This window comes from Sceloporus undulatus, chromosome 2, assembly GCF_019175285.1.
Source record: "Sceloporus undulatus isolate JIND9_A2432 ecotype Alabama chromosome 2, SceUnd_v1.1, whole genome shotgun sequence".
Taxonomy (NCBI): domain Eukaryota; kingdom Metazoa; phylum Chordata; class Lepidosauria; order Squamata; family Phrynosomatidae; genus Sceloporus; species Sceloporus undulatus.
In genome coordinates, this window is record NC_056523.1 from 231,211,055 (window position 1) to 231,225,689 (window position 14,635).

General features: G+C 41.6%; 1 protein-coding gene across 2 annotated transcripts in view; it reads left to right on the forward strand.

Moving 5' to 3' along the window:
• TMEM39A (transmembrane protein 39A) overlaps positions 1 to 13,034 on the forward strand; it is a 39,443-nt gene extending 26,409 nt beyond the window's left edge. The window contains exons 4-9 of one of the 2 annotated variants that reach the window (XM_042449578.1): positions 3,097 to 3,180; positions 4,403 to 4,557; positions 5,110 to 5,458; positions 6,233 to 6,420; positions 11,254 to 11,374; positions 12,570 to 13,034. In XM_042449578.1, coding sequence (XP_042305512.1) covers positions 3,097 to 3,180; positions 4,403 to 4,557; positions 5,110 to 5,458; positions 6,233 to 6,420; positions 11,254 to 11,374; positions 12,570 to 12,803 — 1,131 coding nt within the window. In that variant the 3' untranslated portion in view covers positions 12,804 to 13,034. The remainder of the gene's footprint in view (positions 1 to 3,096; positions 3,181 to 4,402; positions 4,558 to 5,109; positions 5,459 to 6,232; positions 6,421 to 11,253; positions 11,375 to 12,569) is intronic. The other variant, XM_042449577.1, reaches the window with a different exon arrangement.
• The last annotated feature ends 1,601 nt before the right edge of the window (positions 13,035 to 14,635 follow it).

The window sequence follows — 14,635 nt, forward strand, 5'->3', positions numbered from 1 at the left end:
AAATTAATTTATTTTAGCACAAGCTTTTTTGGATATCAATGCACTTAAGAAAGTTCATGCTAAATCAGTAGCAAAGAAGTATGTTTCCTCCATTTTTTTTCATTTAATGCTGTAACAAACTACAAAGCTATCTTTTTGAGCACTGTTACATGGAAAGAACCTCTTATTACAGGTCTGCCCTTCAGTAGAGATTTGATTCTAATGATGAATTCTCAATTTTGCATATAGGTCCCAAGTAATTCATGAAACTGAGAACTGTATTTAATATTTTTAAGCAAAATGTAATATTTGACACCCAAGCAGTACATTTTCTATTACAAATAAAGCTAAGTCCTGTGACTTTTAATACAGTGGAGTTAGAGTTGCTGCATTTCTCTTCTCTCTTACTGATGGTATATTGTAAAATTAACACCTCTAAATCTTAACTAGATTTCCTTGCCCGGGGGGGGGGGGGTGTTCATGCTTCTGTTATGGGGACCTTTCCTTGAGGACTATGGCGCTGTACAGACCTCCTCGAAAGGGCGGCCTGCAGCCACTCATTTTTGCCCCACATGGAGGCCGCAACAATCAAATGGCAGATTCTTTTTGTGCTGCGCATGGGGCTCCATTGCCGCCCTCGCGTGCACTGATGACATACATGCGGCATGGTACAGTTTAGACACTGCGCCACGTGTACGTTATCATGGTGGCCTCCATGTGGATGACGTGGTAGAGCTCAGGAGCATACAGATGCTCCACTCTCCCGAGCCCTAAAATTGGCCCCAGGGCAGCGCTTTGCACCAGTCTGTATCAGGCCTTTGTTTCTGCTGTAATAGCTGTAAATTGCTGAAATGTTCTTTCTGGAAGGATGGGGTGAGAGGGACAAAACTGGGGCAGGGGGGGAAGAAGAGGTGTCCCATATGTGTCATAGCATTCATATGTTCTTTGCCTCTCCATGTGAATGGAGAGTGAAGATATGTATCCTTTACATATGAATGGAAATGGTAGACTCAGAATGCTTCCTGGGCACTTGTTCTGAGTGTATTGTAGGGATTCTTACAAGACAGTTTCTTTTTCACTTTTTCAAGAACTTGGCACAAAATCAGTAGGTGAACAGAGTTTCATTGGTTAGTAAAATTCTGGCTTTCCTTTCCAGTCATTTATAGATTTTTAAAATTCATTTAGAGCATTTATACCCCCCCCCCCAAAGACTCCTAGAGTGGCTAATATATTGTGAATTAGACAGTTCAGTGCCCTCAAGCTTACAGTCTAATAAGACATAGCACACAAGGAAAAGGCAGTAGGGGAGATGATGAAGTGAAAGGGATCTAGGAGTCCAAGTAAGCCATAAGTTGAACATGAGTCAACAGTGTGATGCGGCAGCTAACAAGGACAATGCGATTTTAGGCTGCATCAATAGAAGTATAGTGTCTAGATCAAGGGAAGTAATAGTGCCACTCTATTCTGCCTCACCTGGCATACTGTGTCCAGTTCTGGGCACCACAATTCAAAAAGGACATTGAGAAACTGGAGCGTGTCCAAAGGAGGGCGACTAACATGGTGAAAGGTCTGGAAACCTTGCCCTATGAGGAACGACTCAGGGAGCTGGGGATGTTTAGCCTGGAGAAGAGAAGGTTAAGAGGTGATATGATAGCCCTGTTTAAATATTTGCAGGGATGTCATGTTGAGGAGGGAGCAAGTTGTTTTCTGCTGCTCCGAGGACTAGGATGCGAACAATGGATGCCAGCTCCAGGAAAAGAGATTCCACTCACGCATTAGAGGGAACTTCCTGACAGTAAGGGCTGTTCGACAGTGGAACCCACTCCCTTGGAGAGTGGTATAGTCTCCTTCCTGGAGGTCTTTATTTAGAGGCTGGATGGCCACCTGCCAGGGATGCTTTGATTGAGAGTTCCTGCATGGCAGAATGGGGTTAGACTGGATGGCCCTTGCGGTCTCTTCTAACTTTATGATTCTATGCTTCTAAGTTCAGCAGATGCTGGTTGCTCTTCTCTCCCTCAGAGGCCAGAGCCTCCAAGCTTCTGTAACAATCTGACTCAATTCATGATAGTGTTGGGGAGAGTGTTTCTGTGGATTTCTGCAAGGCATCTCCACTGGAGGAGTTCAGTAGAGGTGACTACTGGCCTTGCTGTACATTCTTTTTATCAGATATTATAAAAATATATTATTTGTCTTACTTAAAATAGCCTTTGGATGATTCCTACATGTGGTTTTGCATCTGTAAGGTTTTGGGCGGGGAAGGGGGGCCGTTCTTGGAATTGTTGCCAATATCTTTTTGGCTCCAGGCTGTGGTACTTTTAAACATGCCCTACAATAACTGCCCCAAGGGAGAAAGAATAGCTATGGAAGAAGAGCAGTAGAATCTGCTTTCCTAGATATGTCTCTTTCTTGTGTGATTAGCCATCTGCTCACAGAGATAAATGATACTGAATTCCAAATTGGTTCCCCTTAGGAACGTTCTTTTTCATGGGTCATCCTGATCAGGTCATTCTCTCCCTTGTCATAAGCCCCATACCCCAGGCTACATTTTTCTTCAAGAGGAGTAAATTGATTCCCTATGTTTCAAAGTTTATGCAGATTGAAGAAGTTCACTCTGTGTTTTGTGTTTGGGTTATTGAGCAAATTTTGCTGCAGTGTCATAGAAGCATAGAGTTGGAAGAGATCCTCCTAATATTGAGTTGGAATCTCTTTTCCTGTAGCCTGCATCCGTTGTATTGAGTCCTATTCTCTGGAGCAGCAGAAAACAGTGAGATTTGTAGTGTCAGATTAGGTGATTGAAACTTTCCTTCCTGGCCCCAGAGGTGGGGCTTCTGCTAGATGCTCTCCTTACATTGAGGGATGGAAAACCATACATAAGTACAGAATGCCTGTGTTATTTGTAGGTGTCACATGTACACACACACACCCTCTGTCTGGAATAGTGCACTTAATCTCTCCATTTCTCTTCCCTAGTTATGTGGCAGGTATGGAATGATCCACAGTGCATCTCAATTCTTCTCTGTAGGGACTCCAATGCTTCTGCTATTTCAGCACAGCACTTCCTGCCTTTGTAGCCTTTCCTTTCACCATGGTGAATTTCCTTTTCTTTTTACATTTTAGAACTTCCACCTCATTGATTACCATCTGGCAGCATTTATCACAGTGATGCTTGCGCGGAGGCTGGTATGGGCCCTCATCTCTGAGGTAAGATTGTAGCAGATACTACACCCAAATTAATAATCTCAATTTCAAGTATGTGTGATGTGGTGTGTGTACACACCCATATGCATGTGCATGCATGCATTTGCCGTGCATGAAAATAACCATGTTCTGTTTTGGCCCACTCACCTTGGCCAGATGTCAGTTTTGATGAAGTTAAGGTTTTAGCGGCAAGATCAGCTGTAACAGCAGCAGCAAGGAGATAAAGACTGTAGGGAGAGGCAGCTGAAACAAGCAACAGCTAATTGCCCTAAGACTGTTTCAGACTGGCAGAGACCTCAAGCACCCTGTGGTTATAGCAAAATAGCAGGCAGAGATCCAGTAAGCAACACTTTATTCTAGCCATGATTAACAAAAACTCAGTAATAACAGTGTTGAGAAATGGTGAAGTTGGAAATTTCCAAACAAGAAGCTGAGTGGAATATGTTGAGAAGATATCTGTTGGTCATCTATTGACAAGTCCATTGTGCATACTATCATTTGAGGTGTACTTGGTGCTCCTAATCCAAGCAATAGTGTTGAGCAAGGGAGTAAATTGAAATAACAGGATTCAGTTTGAAGTTTGTACGAGTTCATATGAAATTTGTGGTGACCATATTCAGTTTGAAGTTTGTTATGCAGTCAACCCCAAATCTCATATTAATATCAAATTGAGTTTAGCATGCTGCTCTTTTGTAGCTCATACTAAACTTTACTGTGGGTAGAATTCAGAGACGTAGCCATGTTAGTCTGAAATATCAGTATGCAAATTAGCACCTTTGAGACTAAATGTCTCAAGTTGTAGCATAAGCTTTTGTAGACTTAGTCTACTTCCTCAGATGTATGGAGTGGGCAATACTTTACTCCATGCATCTGAGGAAGCAGACCAAACCTATGAAAGCCTATGCTACACTGCACTATTGGCCTCAAAGGTCCCTTTGTAAAGTTTACGGTGTCTGTCATATCTGCTCTTCACACTGTCCATTTGCCTCGGGGGGGTTAGGGTTTTTTAGCCATAAAGGCAAACCTCCACATGTGTGTGAGTGTGTGTTTTACATAGGATTTGGGCACTGAATGCTGACCTGTATAGACTGAATCTTTCCCTATAGATTGGTCCTGTACTAAATGTATCCAGCAAAAGCTTATGGCAGGCTAAGGAAGTGGACATCTTGTGGGAAATGCAGGAAAAAAATATGGCACTGATGTTTCTTTGCATTTGACTTTCCAGGCTTCTCAGGTGGGCACTACATCAGTGATTCACTATATGGCACTGATCCTGGCACGCTTGGTCCTGCTCACCATGTGTGGATGGGTGCTCTGCTGGACTCTGGTCAATCTGTTCCGTAGCCATTCTGTCCTCAATCTCCTCTTTCTTGGGTACCCGTGAGTATGATTCCCTTTTATTCTAAAAATCATTAAGAACTTCTCAGAGTACAAGACATGACAAAGGGAGAATCTATTGATGAATACAGAATGGGAAATGGCATGCAGGTTTCGAAGCTGTTGCCCAGATAGGTGGTTCTGAAGATAAAGATGCCTGCTATAAAACCTTTTTTCCTATGTTTGTGTTACACATTATACCGTTTTTCATTATATAAATCATCTTGGTACAAAATAGAGATGAAGTAGAGATAAAGAAAAGACTAGCTATCAAAGTGGGTTGAAGAAGAGTGAAAACAGCTATCTGGGAGGCAGGAGAACTTCTTAGCTGTCCTTGAAGCTTCAAAATTGCCAGGTTCCTCTATTTCTGGTCTTGCTGCTTAGCTGTGGCATTAAGAAGGTATTGTAAGAGAAGTGGCACCATGAGAACAATACAGAGGAAATGTGGGACGGAAGAATGCATGTAGAATATGAGTTTCGTGGCTGGGTTTCTCCTATTCAGGTGAGGCTACTACAACCTTTAATCTCACCTGAGTGCCTCTTCCTTCTTTTCAGGTTTGGTGTCTATGTCCCACTGTGCTGCTTCCACCAAGACAGCAGGACACAGCCTCTTCCTGCAGACTGCAGCTACTTAATGCAAGATCAGCTGGTGGATGCTGGTTCCACAGGGGTTGGCAGCCTTGTCAAGCCCAAAGACTTCATCTCTCTGCTCAGAGAGTCCCTGAAAGAACAATTCAACAACCCTATGCCTATCCCCACGCACAGTTGCCCTTTGTCCCCAGACCTCATTCGCAACGAGGTGGAGTGCCTGAAAGCAGACTTCAACCACCGAATTAAGGAGGTTCTATTCAATTCCCTCTTCAGTGCCTACTACGTGGCATTCCTGCCGCTGTGCTTTGTGAAGGTAGCTGTTGTCTGACTCCTCCTCCGCTGCTCTTGCTGCCGCTGCCGCCGCCGCCTCCTAAATCTTGCCTGTGGATTGTTGGCACAATGGATTTCTGGTTAATTCCCCTTTTCTCTGTTTCCCCTTTGGCAGCCTGGATGGCGGAGCGTAACTGCATCTGGAGTGCACTAGTATCGCTCCTGGTTGGCGGATAGGTATTGCCATACATGTAGTGCCCTTGTGGTTTCCCCACTCCTTTTTCTCCATCCCCTCTACTAACCCTGTCCTTTTCCCCAGACAACTATAACACAACTATATTTTTTTGTGCTATAAATGGGCACTTGAAACCAAGTTTTGGTCCTGATAAGACAGTGTCTGGGTGCAGCGCTAAGGCTCTGAATTAATATGGTTAGAGAATGGGGGCAGACTCACAAGAGAGCCCAGAAGAAGATCAAGATAGCTGAAGTTTTATCAGGCTGTTGTCTGGAGATGGAGATTTGGAACTTCCATAAGAAATTCAGGTTCTCTCTGTGCTTGAGTAACAAGCTCTTTTGGGCTTGTTATACCATGTCAGAATCCATGTGTATGCACATATTCCAGAGAATTCAGTGCTTTAGACACAGCTTGCACAAAGTGATGTGCAAACATTTCACACATGGCAAGGAGAAATGATCCCTATTTTATTGGCCGTGTAATTCATATGCGGCTGCTTAGAGCTGCTGCTATACAGCACCCTCTTTCTGTTTTTGAGATCTCTGCAATCCTGCCACTAACCTCCTTTCTGGTTTTTTACAGAGCACCCAGTACTACGACATGCGCTGGTCTTGCGAACACCTCATCATGGTGTGGATCAATGCTTTTGTCATGCTCACCACACAGCTGCTTCCTCCCAAGTATTGTGACTTGCTACACAGATCAGCTGCCCACTTGGGCAAGTGGCAGAAGCTGGAACATGGGTCATACAGTAATGCCCCTCAGCATATGTGAGTTTGGGATATTTGTTTGTTTGCTTAAGTCAGGGTCAGTACAATAAGACAAGGATATCTGAAAGTATTTATATGTTTTCCTTACTTGGGTTGTTTGGACACAAGACTATTCTTTCCATATCAGTACTTATCAGTAGCTTTGCCGTATATTGTGTTTCTTTTATAGAATGCACTTTGTGGCATCTTTTTATTTTAAACATATCTCACACTGCACAAAATTTATTAATTTTTTTCCTGATCTCTGTGAGATTTTTATCCAAATAAAATGAGAAGATGGCAAGGACTAGTCTTTGAGAACTGGTGCATCTTTCTTATTCCAGGTTCAACCTATTTAATGGTGTATCTCTTGTTCGTGTTTTCAAATAATCATTTATTTTACTCTGATTTGCGGTAGCCAGATGCCTACATATTTGGCAGACAAAGAGGGTCAGCAGAGATACGGCAGTGAATCAAGCACTTTGGAATATTTCCTAAGTATGCAGAAAAACAAGAGTCTACAGGTTTTGTCATGCTGCAGTAGTCAAAAAACTGCTGGATGCCAGGACTGCCTCTCATCCTGTATATGTGTATTCAGATACAGCATCTATTTATTCTGTTCGACTTATTCCTAAGAAGTGCAGTCACACTGAGCTTATTGGGACTTACTTCTGAGTAGACATGCATAGGTTTGGACTTTTGTCCCTGTCCTTGCACTGCACTTCTTTATGAATTTGTGAATAATCCCCGTTTCTCCTCCCTCACTGCATTGAAAGGTAGAGCCAGGATCAACAGCAGAGTTGTCGTTATTGTTGTTGTGTGATTTTAAGTCATTTGCTACTTATGGTGACCCTAAAGTGCACCTATCATGGCAAGATTTGTTCAGAGGGGTTTGCCACTGCCATCCTCTGAGGCTGAGAGAGTGTGACTTGCCCAGGGTCACCCAGTGGGTTTCATGGCTCAGCAGGGATTTGAATCCTGGTCTCCAGCATTGTAGTCCAACATTCAAACCACTATACCACATCAGCAAGGGCCCTACCTGCATCAAACTTGGCAAAGGAAATGAGGACTTCTTGCTGCTTAAAAGCAACCAAGGATTCAGAGTAATGTTAGAGCAATAGGCAGTGATGTTTCTCATAGTTTCTCTGAGCACCAGAATTTTTTGAACCCCAACACAACTGAGTGAGATAACTGCAGTCCCTCCTCATCTCCAAGGTGATGGGCACTTGCTGGTCACCCTTGCCTATGGACACTTGTCAGAATGAGGTTGGTTACATGGGGATGTGAACAACTGCAAAACAGTTAAAAGAAAAAGTTGGTGAGTGGAAAATCCCAAACCGGCATGGCAAAAATTCATGCTCAGTGACTTCTGAACCAATGAGTGTTTAAGGCAGTAGAAAGAAATGGGAATGTTAGGAGCAGATGGTGTTGTCCCAGGGAAAATATTGTATTTCTGGGATAGCTTGCTGGTAAAGAAAAGATAGAATCAAAGAAATTGCAAAAGCTATAACAGGCTCCATGGGGTGGATGAATACTTTTGGACTAATATTGAAGAACTTCAGTAGAAACTCAGCTACTTGAGCTTCTAAAAATATTGTTATAATTATTTATATACCATCTTTCAACATCTAAATTGATTTCCAAATAACAGCCAATCCATTTGAGGTTGGGGGAGAAAACAGTATCAGGATGACGTGTAGCAAGTTATCAGGATCCTTCCTAGAGGGGCTGGTTGTAGTCAGTATCCCTGTGTAGTGAGGAATATTTCAGCAGAAGCTGGGCTCATTTTGTCTTTGCCTGCTTCCTCTTTTTAAAAAATGTAAGTAATGTGTTCTATAATACATTAACAGATTTGCAAGACTCATGACAGGAACACACGTTTTAGTTCTTTCTAATTCAGCAATTCCACCACTCCGCGAAAACAGGTGCTCACCAATATTCAAGCCCCATAGGCTTGAATGGAGCATGTGCCTGCAAGCGAGTGCAAGGTGCACGCTGCAGGGGCATGCTGCATTGAAAATAATAGTGGTTGCCCCTCCGTGAATATTCAGGACCACGGACCTCAAGTCCACAAGAAAGGAGGGGCGACTGTAAATCCAACAATAGCAATAGCAAGTACAGTTCTATACCAAACAAGCACTCCCTGAGCGGTTTACAATGTGTAGGCCAATTGCCCCCAACAAGCTGGGTACTCATTTTACTGACCTACAAAAGGATGGAACACTTAGTCAACCTTGGAGCCCTCCTCTAAAATCAAACTTCACAAGGCTGTGGCTGCAGTACTGATAATTAACCATTGTACCACCAGGGATCCTGTACAAAACTATGGCCTGTTACAGACAGGCCAAAATAAAGCTGCTTCGAGTCACTTTGGAGGTATGGTATTTCAATGGTGCATGCGTCCTAAGAGTCCAAAAGCCGCACCAAAGCCACGCTCCAGTCCTAAGGACTGGAGTGCAGCTTTGGTGCAGCTTTCAGACTCTTAGGACTCATGTATCATTGAAATACCATACCTCCAAAGTGACTCGAAGCAGCTTTATTTTGGCCTGTCTGTAACAGGTCCAAATTTATAAAACAACCAACACAAAACTATTTACAATATAAACACATTAACAACACAATGTAAAACCTAAATACCTAACTATACAGTGACTTCCTTTTGTCATCCTTCTAATTTAAATACTCTTTCACTGTTTCATTAGATCCTAAAATGTTGTCTCCAATTTTCTTTTTTATTAAACTTCTGATTCAATAATACATGTATCTAATAATTCATTTTCTTGTTTTCCATCTTGATGTTTCCCCTTGATCAATCATCTATAAATATAACTGCTGCCTTACCCCAATTTTCTTTCCAAAACTGTATCATTTCCCTCCAGTCTTCTTCTAATTTGTGTATCTTTCCATCCTTAATATTATTGTTAGTTTATCTAAACTTAACATGTCATATAATTTTAACAACCAGTCATCAATAGTGGAAATATCTGAGTTTTTCCATTTATATGCAAAACCTATCCTTGTGGCAGTAACCATGTATAGTATAATTTTTCAATATTTTCTCTCTACTTGTCATCAAGCATATGTCACATTTTAAATAAGTACATTCCAGGACAAAATGGTATTTTTATATTCAGTATTTTTGCGATTGTGTTATGAATTAATAGCCAAAGTTTCTTAGCCTTGGAACATAACCACCACATGTGGTAAAAGGAGCCACAAGTGTCTTCACATTTCCAGCATTTGGAATCAATATTCTTGTATATTTTCGCTAATCTTTTTGGACTACCACTGTTATTTTCAACTAAAAGTAACTACTACAACAAACCTTGTGAACCCAACCCCCCTCCTCAAAAATTTAGGAAACATACATAAATCCTGAAGGAAAACAAGTGTTTCTTTATTTGCAAGATGTTAATAGTAATCAGTAAAAAAAGGGGGGGAAATCCCTACTAAATGCAGTGTCCTGATTTGATGGGCCACTCTTTGTAGCAGTCACTTTACAACCAGAGTATGTCACCTGAATACTCCTGAATGGTCCTTGCAAGCAGAGTTCCAACATACGATGTACAATAGTTTTCTTGTCCATTGAACTAGCAGTATGGTTTGAATGTCAGGATCATATTTTGACTTCATACTAGTTAAAACTTTCGTCAAAGACATATTTACTAGGCAACAAGTTATACTTGAGTGAGTGGTTGTTGCCTCTGTGTAAACATCCCTAACTTTGGGTTCTTGGCTACCTTTCCAAATGGCAAAAGTTCATATACACAAGCAATTAATGGAAACAGATTAAATGTTTTTAAAACATCCTCCTTGAGCCATATGGTAACCCGATTAAGCAGTGAGTAAGTAATCAGGGAGGCTTCTTAGCTCAGCTGAGAACAACTATACTCAAAATAAGTTCAAATAAGTGAAATGGAAATAAGCTTATTCTGACTCATTACCTAATGATTAATGAAGGTGCTGAACTTCTCCCCCTTTTTTGCATCACTTGCCAGCTTACTCTTTATCCACTCTAAGAAAAATTATTGAGCCACCCACCCTTCACTGACTATTTTGGCTCCACAACAGCTGAAGAGGAGTTGCGTGATCATTCAGGTGCCTGCCGCAAATGGCTTCTTCCTGGTATCTGTCTAAAAGAGGCTATCAACTGCTTCTCTAGTGACAACACTTCAGCTGGTGGTGGTTGTTGTTGCCCTCAAGTCCTTTCTGACGTATGACAACCCTAATGGGAACCTATCCCCTTAGGGATAGACTAGTTTCTATCAGAGAGGGTTTGCCACTGCTATCATCTGAGGCTGAGAGAGTATGACTTGATCAAGTTCACCTAGTGGGCTGAACCAGGATTTGAACCCTGGTCTTCAGAGTCCAGCACTCGAACCAGTACATCCCACTGAGCGCATCAAAATGCAGTAGCATGAACATGATGTGCTCTCATTGATTTTTTCACACCATTAGAAGGTTGTCTTCCATTGTGCACCCAACCCCCCACTTCTGGATTTAATTTGCCTTTTTGCTGACCTTTCTCATTTAGGATTTAAAACTTCATTGAAATAGTAATAGCTTTAGTGTGTCTTCAGCTGATAAATTCAGATTTTTTTAGAAACTTTCTAAAGATGTCTCATGTCAATATATGGGGCAGAATCATTAGCAATGATCATTGTTGTTTTTAAATGTGTTTGGGTGTGTTGTGTGCCCTCAAATTGTTTCCAACTTATGGGGACCCTAAGGTATCCCAAGGTTTTCTTGGCAACATTTGTTCAGAAGAGGTTTGCCGTTGTGTGTTTTAAATAGGTGATAGTATTCCACCAAATTATCCTTTTGATGTTTACTAAAAACGTTTCTTATCCACAGCTGGTCTGAGAACACAATATGGCCCCAGGGGGTGCTAGTGCGGCATAGTCGATGCCTATACAAAGCAGTTGGGCCTTATAATGTAGCGGTGCCTTCTGATGTCTCCCATGCCCGTTTTTATGTAAGTACAGTGCATGGGATGTGAGAGTACTGGGGATGTAGGGGACCAGCAGTTCTACTACATTAAGAGTTCTGTGTCTGTTAGTTTGATGAAAATATATTTGTTCTCCTAACTCAAAATAGGGTGGCTTTTTCCCCTGAAGTGTAAATTAACTTCCCACCCTCTCCTCTATTAATTTCCTGCTGGCAAAACATTCCTCTCTCTGTGTTTCATCTGAAAACATAACGGCCAAGAATTGCTTTTGTTCTGCACATGCACTGAACTGCCTTAAAAGTAGCAGAGGAGGAGGGTTATTCAGGTAATATACCCATCCTTAGCCTCCATATGTCCAGTCATTGTATATAAATCTCTCCTGTACAAACACACGCCTGTCTTTTAATTGTGTTCAGTTTTTAAAATCTTATTCTCTCCTATTACAATTTGGAGCTGCAATCTCATAATTTAATAGAAAACATTTGCAAAAGCCTAATTTAGGTTAGCTAGACCAACTGAGTGCTATAGCAGTGGCCAGAACCTAAAAATTAATAGTTTTCTGTGGGTTTTTTGAGCTATGTGGCCATGTTCTAGAAGAGTTTATTCCTGACGTTTCGCCAGCATCTGTAGCTGGCATCTTCAGAGAATGCTGATGTGGAAAAGAGTGGGTATATAAATACTGTGTGACCCTGGGTAAGGATGCTGGCGAAACGTCAGGAATAACCTCTTCTAGAACATGGATACATAGCTTGAAAAGCCCACAGAAGACTATGGATGCCGGCCATAAAAGCCTTCGACTTCACATTAAAAATTAAGCAATTTGGTGTGGGGGACACTCTTGAGGTTTCATTTTTAAGGAGGATGGCCTAACAATTGTGCAGGCTGCCTTAAATCTGCAAGCAATGCCAATGTCTCTAATTGTCCGAGTTGACGAAGCAGAATCTGGTGGGGAGGGTGTGGGAATCCACTGTCTATTTCATAACTAGCTTGTAATGAAAAAGCTGGAGTTACAGAAAAAGTTCCCCATTCCCAGTTAGTCTAACTCCTTGCCAGCAAATTGACAAAAGCATCCCTGACAAATTACTCCATAGCTTCTGGTTTTGAAAATTTGACTGAAGGAGAGTGTATCACCTTCCAAGGTGCAAGTTCCACTGTTCAATAAACAACTAAGGTCATCCTAATTTTGAATCACAGTATCTGCTTGTTTTCCTTCCTCTTGCAGTTCCTCTTTCACCGCCCATTACGGCTCCTCAACCTGCTGATTCTCATCGAAGGCAGTGTGGTCTGCTATCAGCTCTACTCTCTGCTTCGCTCAGAGAAGTGGAACCACACACTCTCCATGGCCCTGATACTCTTCTGCAACTACTATGTCTTATTTAAACTCCTGCGGGACCGGATAGTATTGGGCAGAGCGTACTCATATCCTCTCAGCAGCTATGGGTTAAAAGCCCATTAGCTAATCATCTGAGGAAGGGAAGGATATTTTCATACAGTTCTATTTTTTTTTCTTGCAACTGTTTATAAATATTTAAAAATATTTTATATTTTGTATACTACTGTTTTTTGTGGGGTGGGGAAGGGCTAAGTGGCAATTAAATGTCGCTTTATAAACAAGGTGTTATTTTATATATAAAAAAAATCATTGTGTATATACTGTATATCAATATATCTATGTGAAGCAAGAGGACTGAATGTGTGATCACTCCATTTACTTTGCATACACAAGCTTAGCATTGGTTTTATATACAGACAGTTTTATACTCAATGGCTTTGCCCGAGGCCATCTCTCAGAGCAAGAAATGTATTCAAAGGGCACAGTGTAGCTGCTGTGGTCTCAGGCTACTTGGGATGTTCTGTTTGCTCAGAACTAGAGGGTAGGAAAGCAGCAGAAAGAGCCATGACACATCATTTGGTTTACAAATACAAGGTGTATGTGGGGGGGGGGGGGGGCAGTGGATTGCTGTGTTCAGAACTACATTACAGGGAGGACGACCACCATGTTTTGCCCTTACCATAATGGCCCAAATGTATTCCCTCCTTTACCCAAGGAAATGAATGGAGACAATGTTAGAAACCAAAAGGATAGAAGAGGGTGTGATTAAGCACAATCCTTCTCTCTTGTGATCCTGATACTAATGGGATCCTCTGTATCACACCCAACTTAACTCCTGGCTGTGTTTCTTGCTTACACTGAAATGGGCAAAATGTTAAGTAGCTGAAAGCCATATTCATCTAGACACAGTGTTAAAAGGCTGCAGAAACACAATGCTCTGGACTACCTAAGACAGCAGTTTAAGCAAAACCAGAGGCTGTGAAGAGGTTTGAAAATTCTCAGCAGTTTGATCTTTGTGAACCAAGTCTGTCCCAATAGCCTTAAGGCATTGGCAGTAAGGAAGTGCGACTGATTTGAGATAGAACAGAAATTTATTTCTAGGTCAGTCTTGCACTGTACCAATGTAACCTTTCTTTTACTGGTTTGTTTCCTGTTAAATTGTGCCAGCTGTTTAAGCATATGGTAAGATACAAACCCATTTGGAACAATTTTACGCATTCAGACCTGTGTAAATGCTGCAAATTTGGTGGCTAATGGCATCATACTGAATATGTGTTGGGAAAAAAAGTAGGGTTTTACAGGGCAGCAGGCTCTCAAGTCCACTTTCCTGGTTGTATCTGTAATATAGCATCAAGTGTACTTCCATGGCTCCCTAGGCCAAGGAAATTAGACTGTCAATGTCATGCTTGGCTGACAGGTAAACATGAAAATTGATCTCTATTCTGGGCCATTGGAAGCAGAAACCATGTAAAGCACTTCACTCCTGGTTGCCCAACTTGGCATTGTTGAAGTTATGTAAAACCTGAACCGGTTGTAATCCCCGCTTGAGGTAAAGATCTCTGTACTTTAGACTCCCAGGGGCTTGAGTAGCACTAGTTTCTACAGCCCAGTGTAGGCATCTTTTCTGGTAGACTACTTTTTTTTGTACATTTTTTGACTTGACTTAGTGTGATGCAGCAGGTAAAAAAGCCAACATAATTCTAGGCTGCATCAATAGGAGTAGAGTGTTTAGATTTGGAAGGAAAGACAAAAGGGTGACATTATAGGCCTGTTTAAATATTTGAAAGGATATCATACTGAAGATGGAGCAAGCTTCTTTGTTACTGCTCCAGAGAGTAGGACCCAGAACAATAGATGCAAATATGCTCCTAAGAAATACCTCAGGCCTTCAGTGCTCTTGTTTACATTAATTCTTATGTTAGTTTGAATGCAACATTTATATGACTGGTTTATCT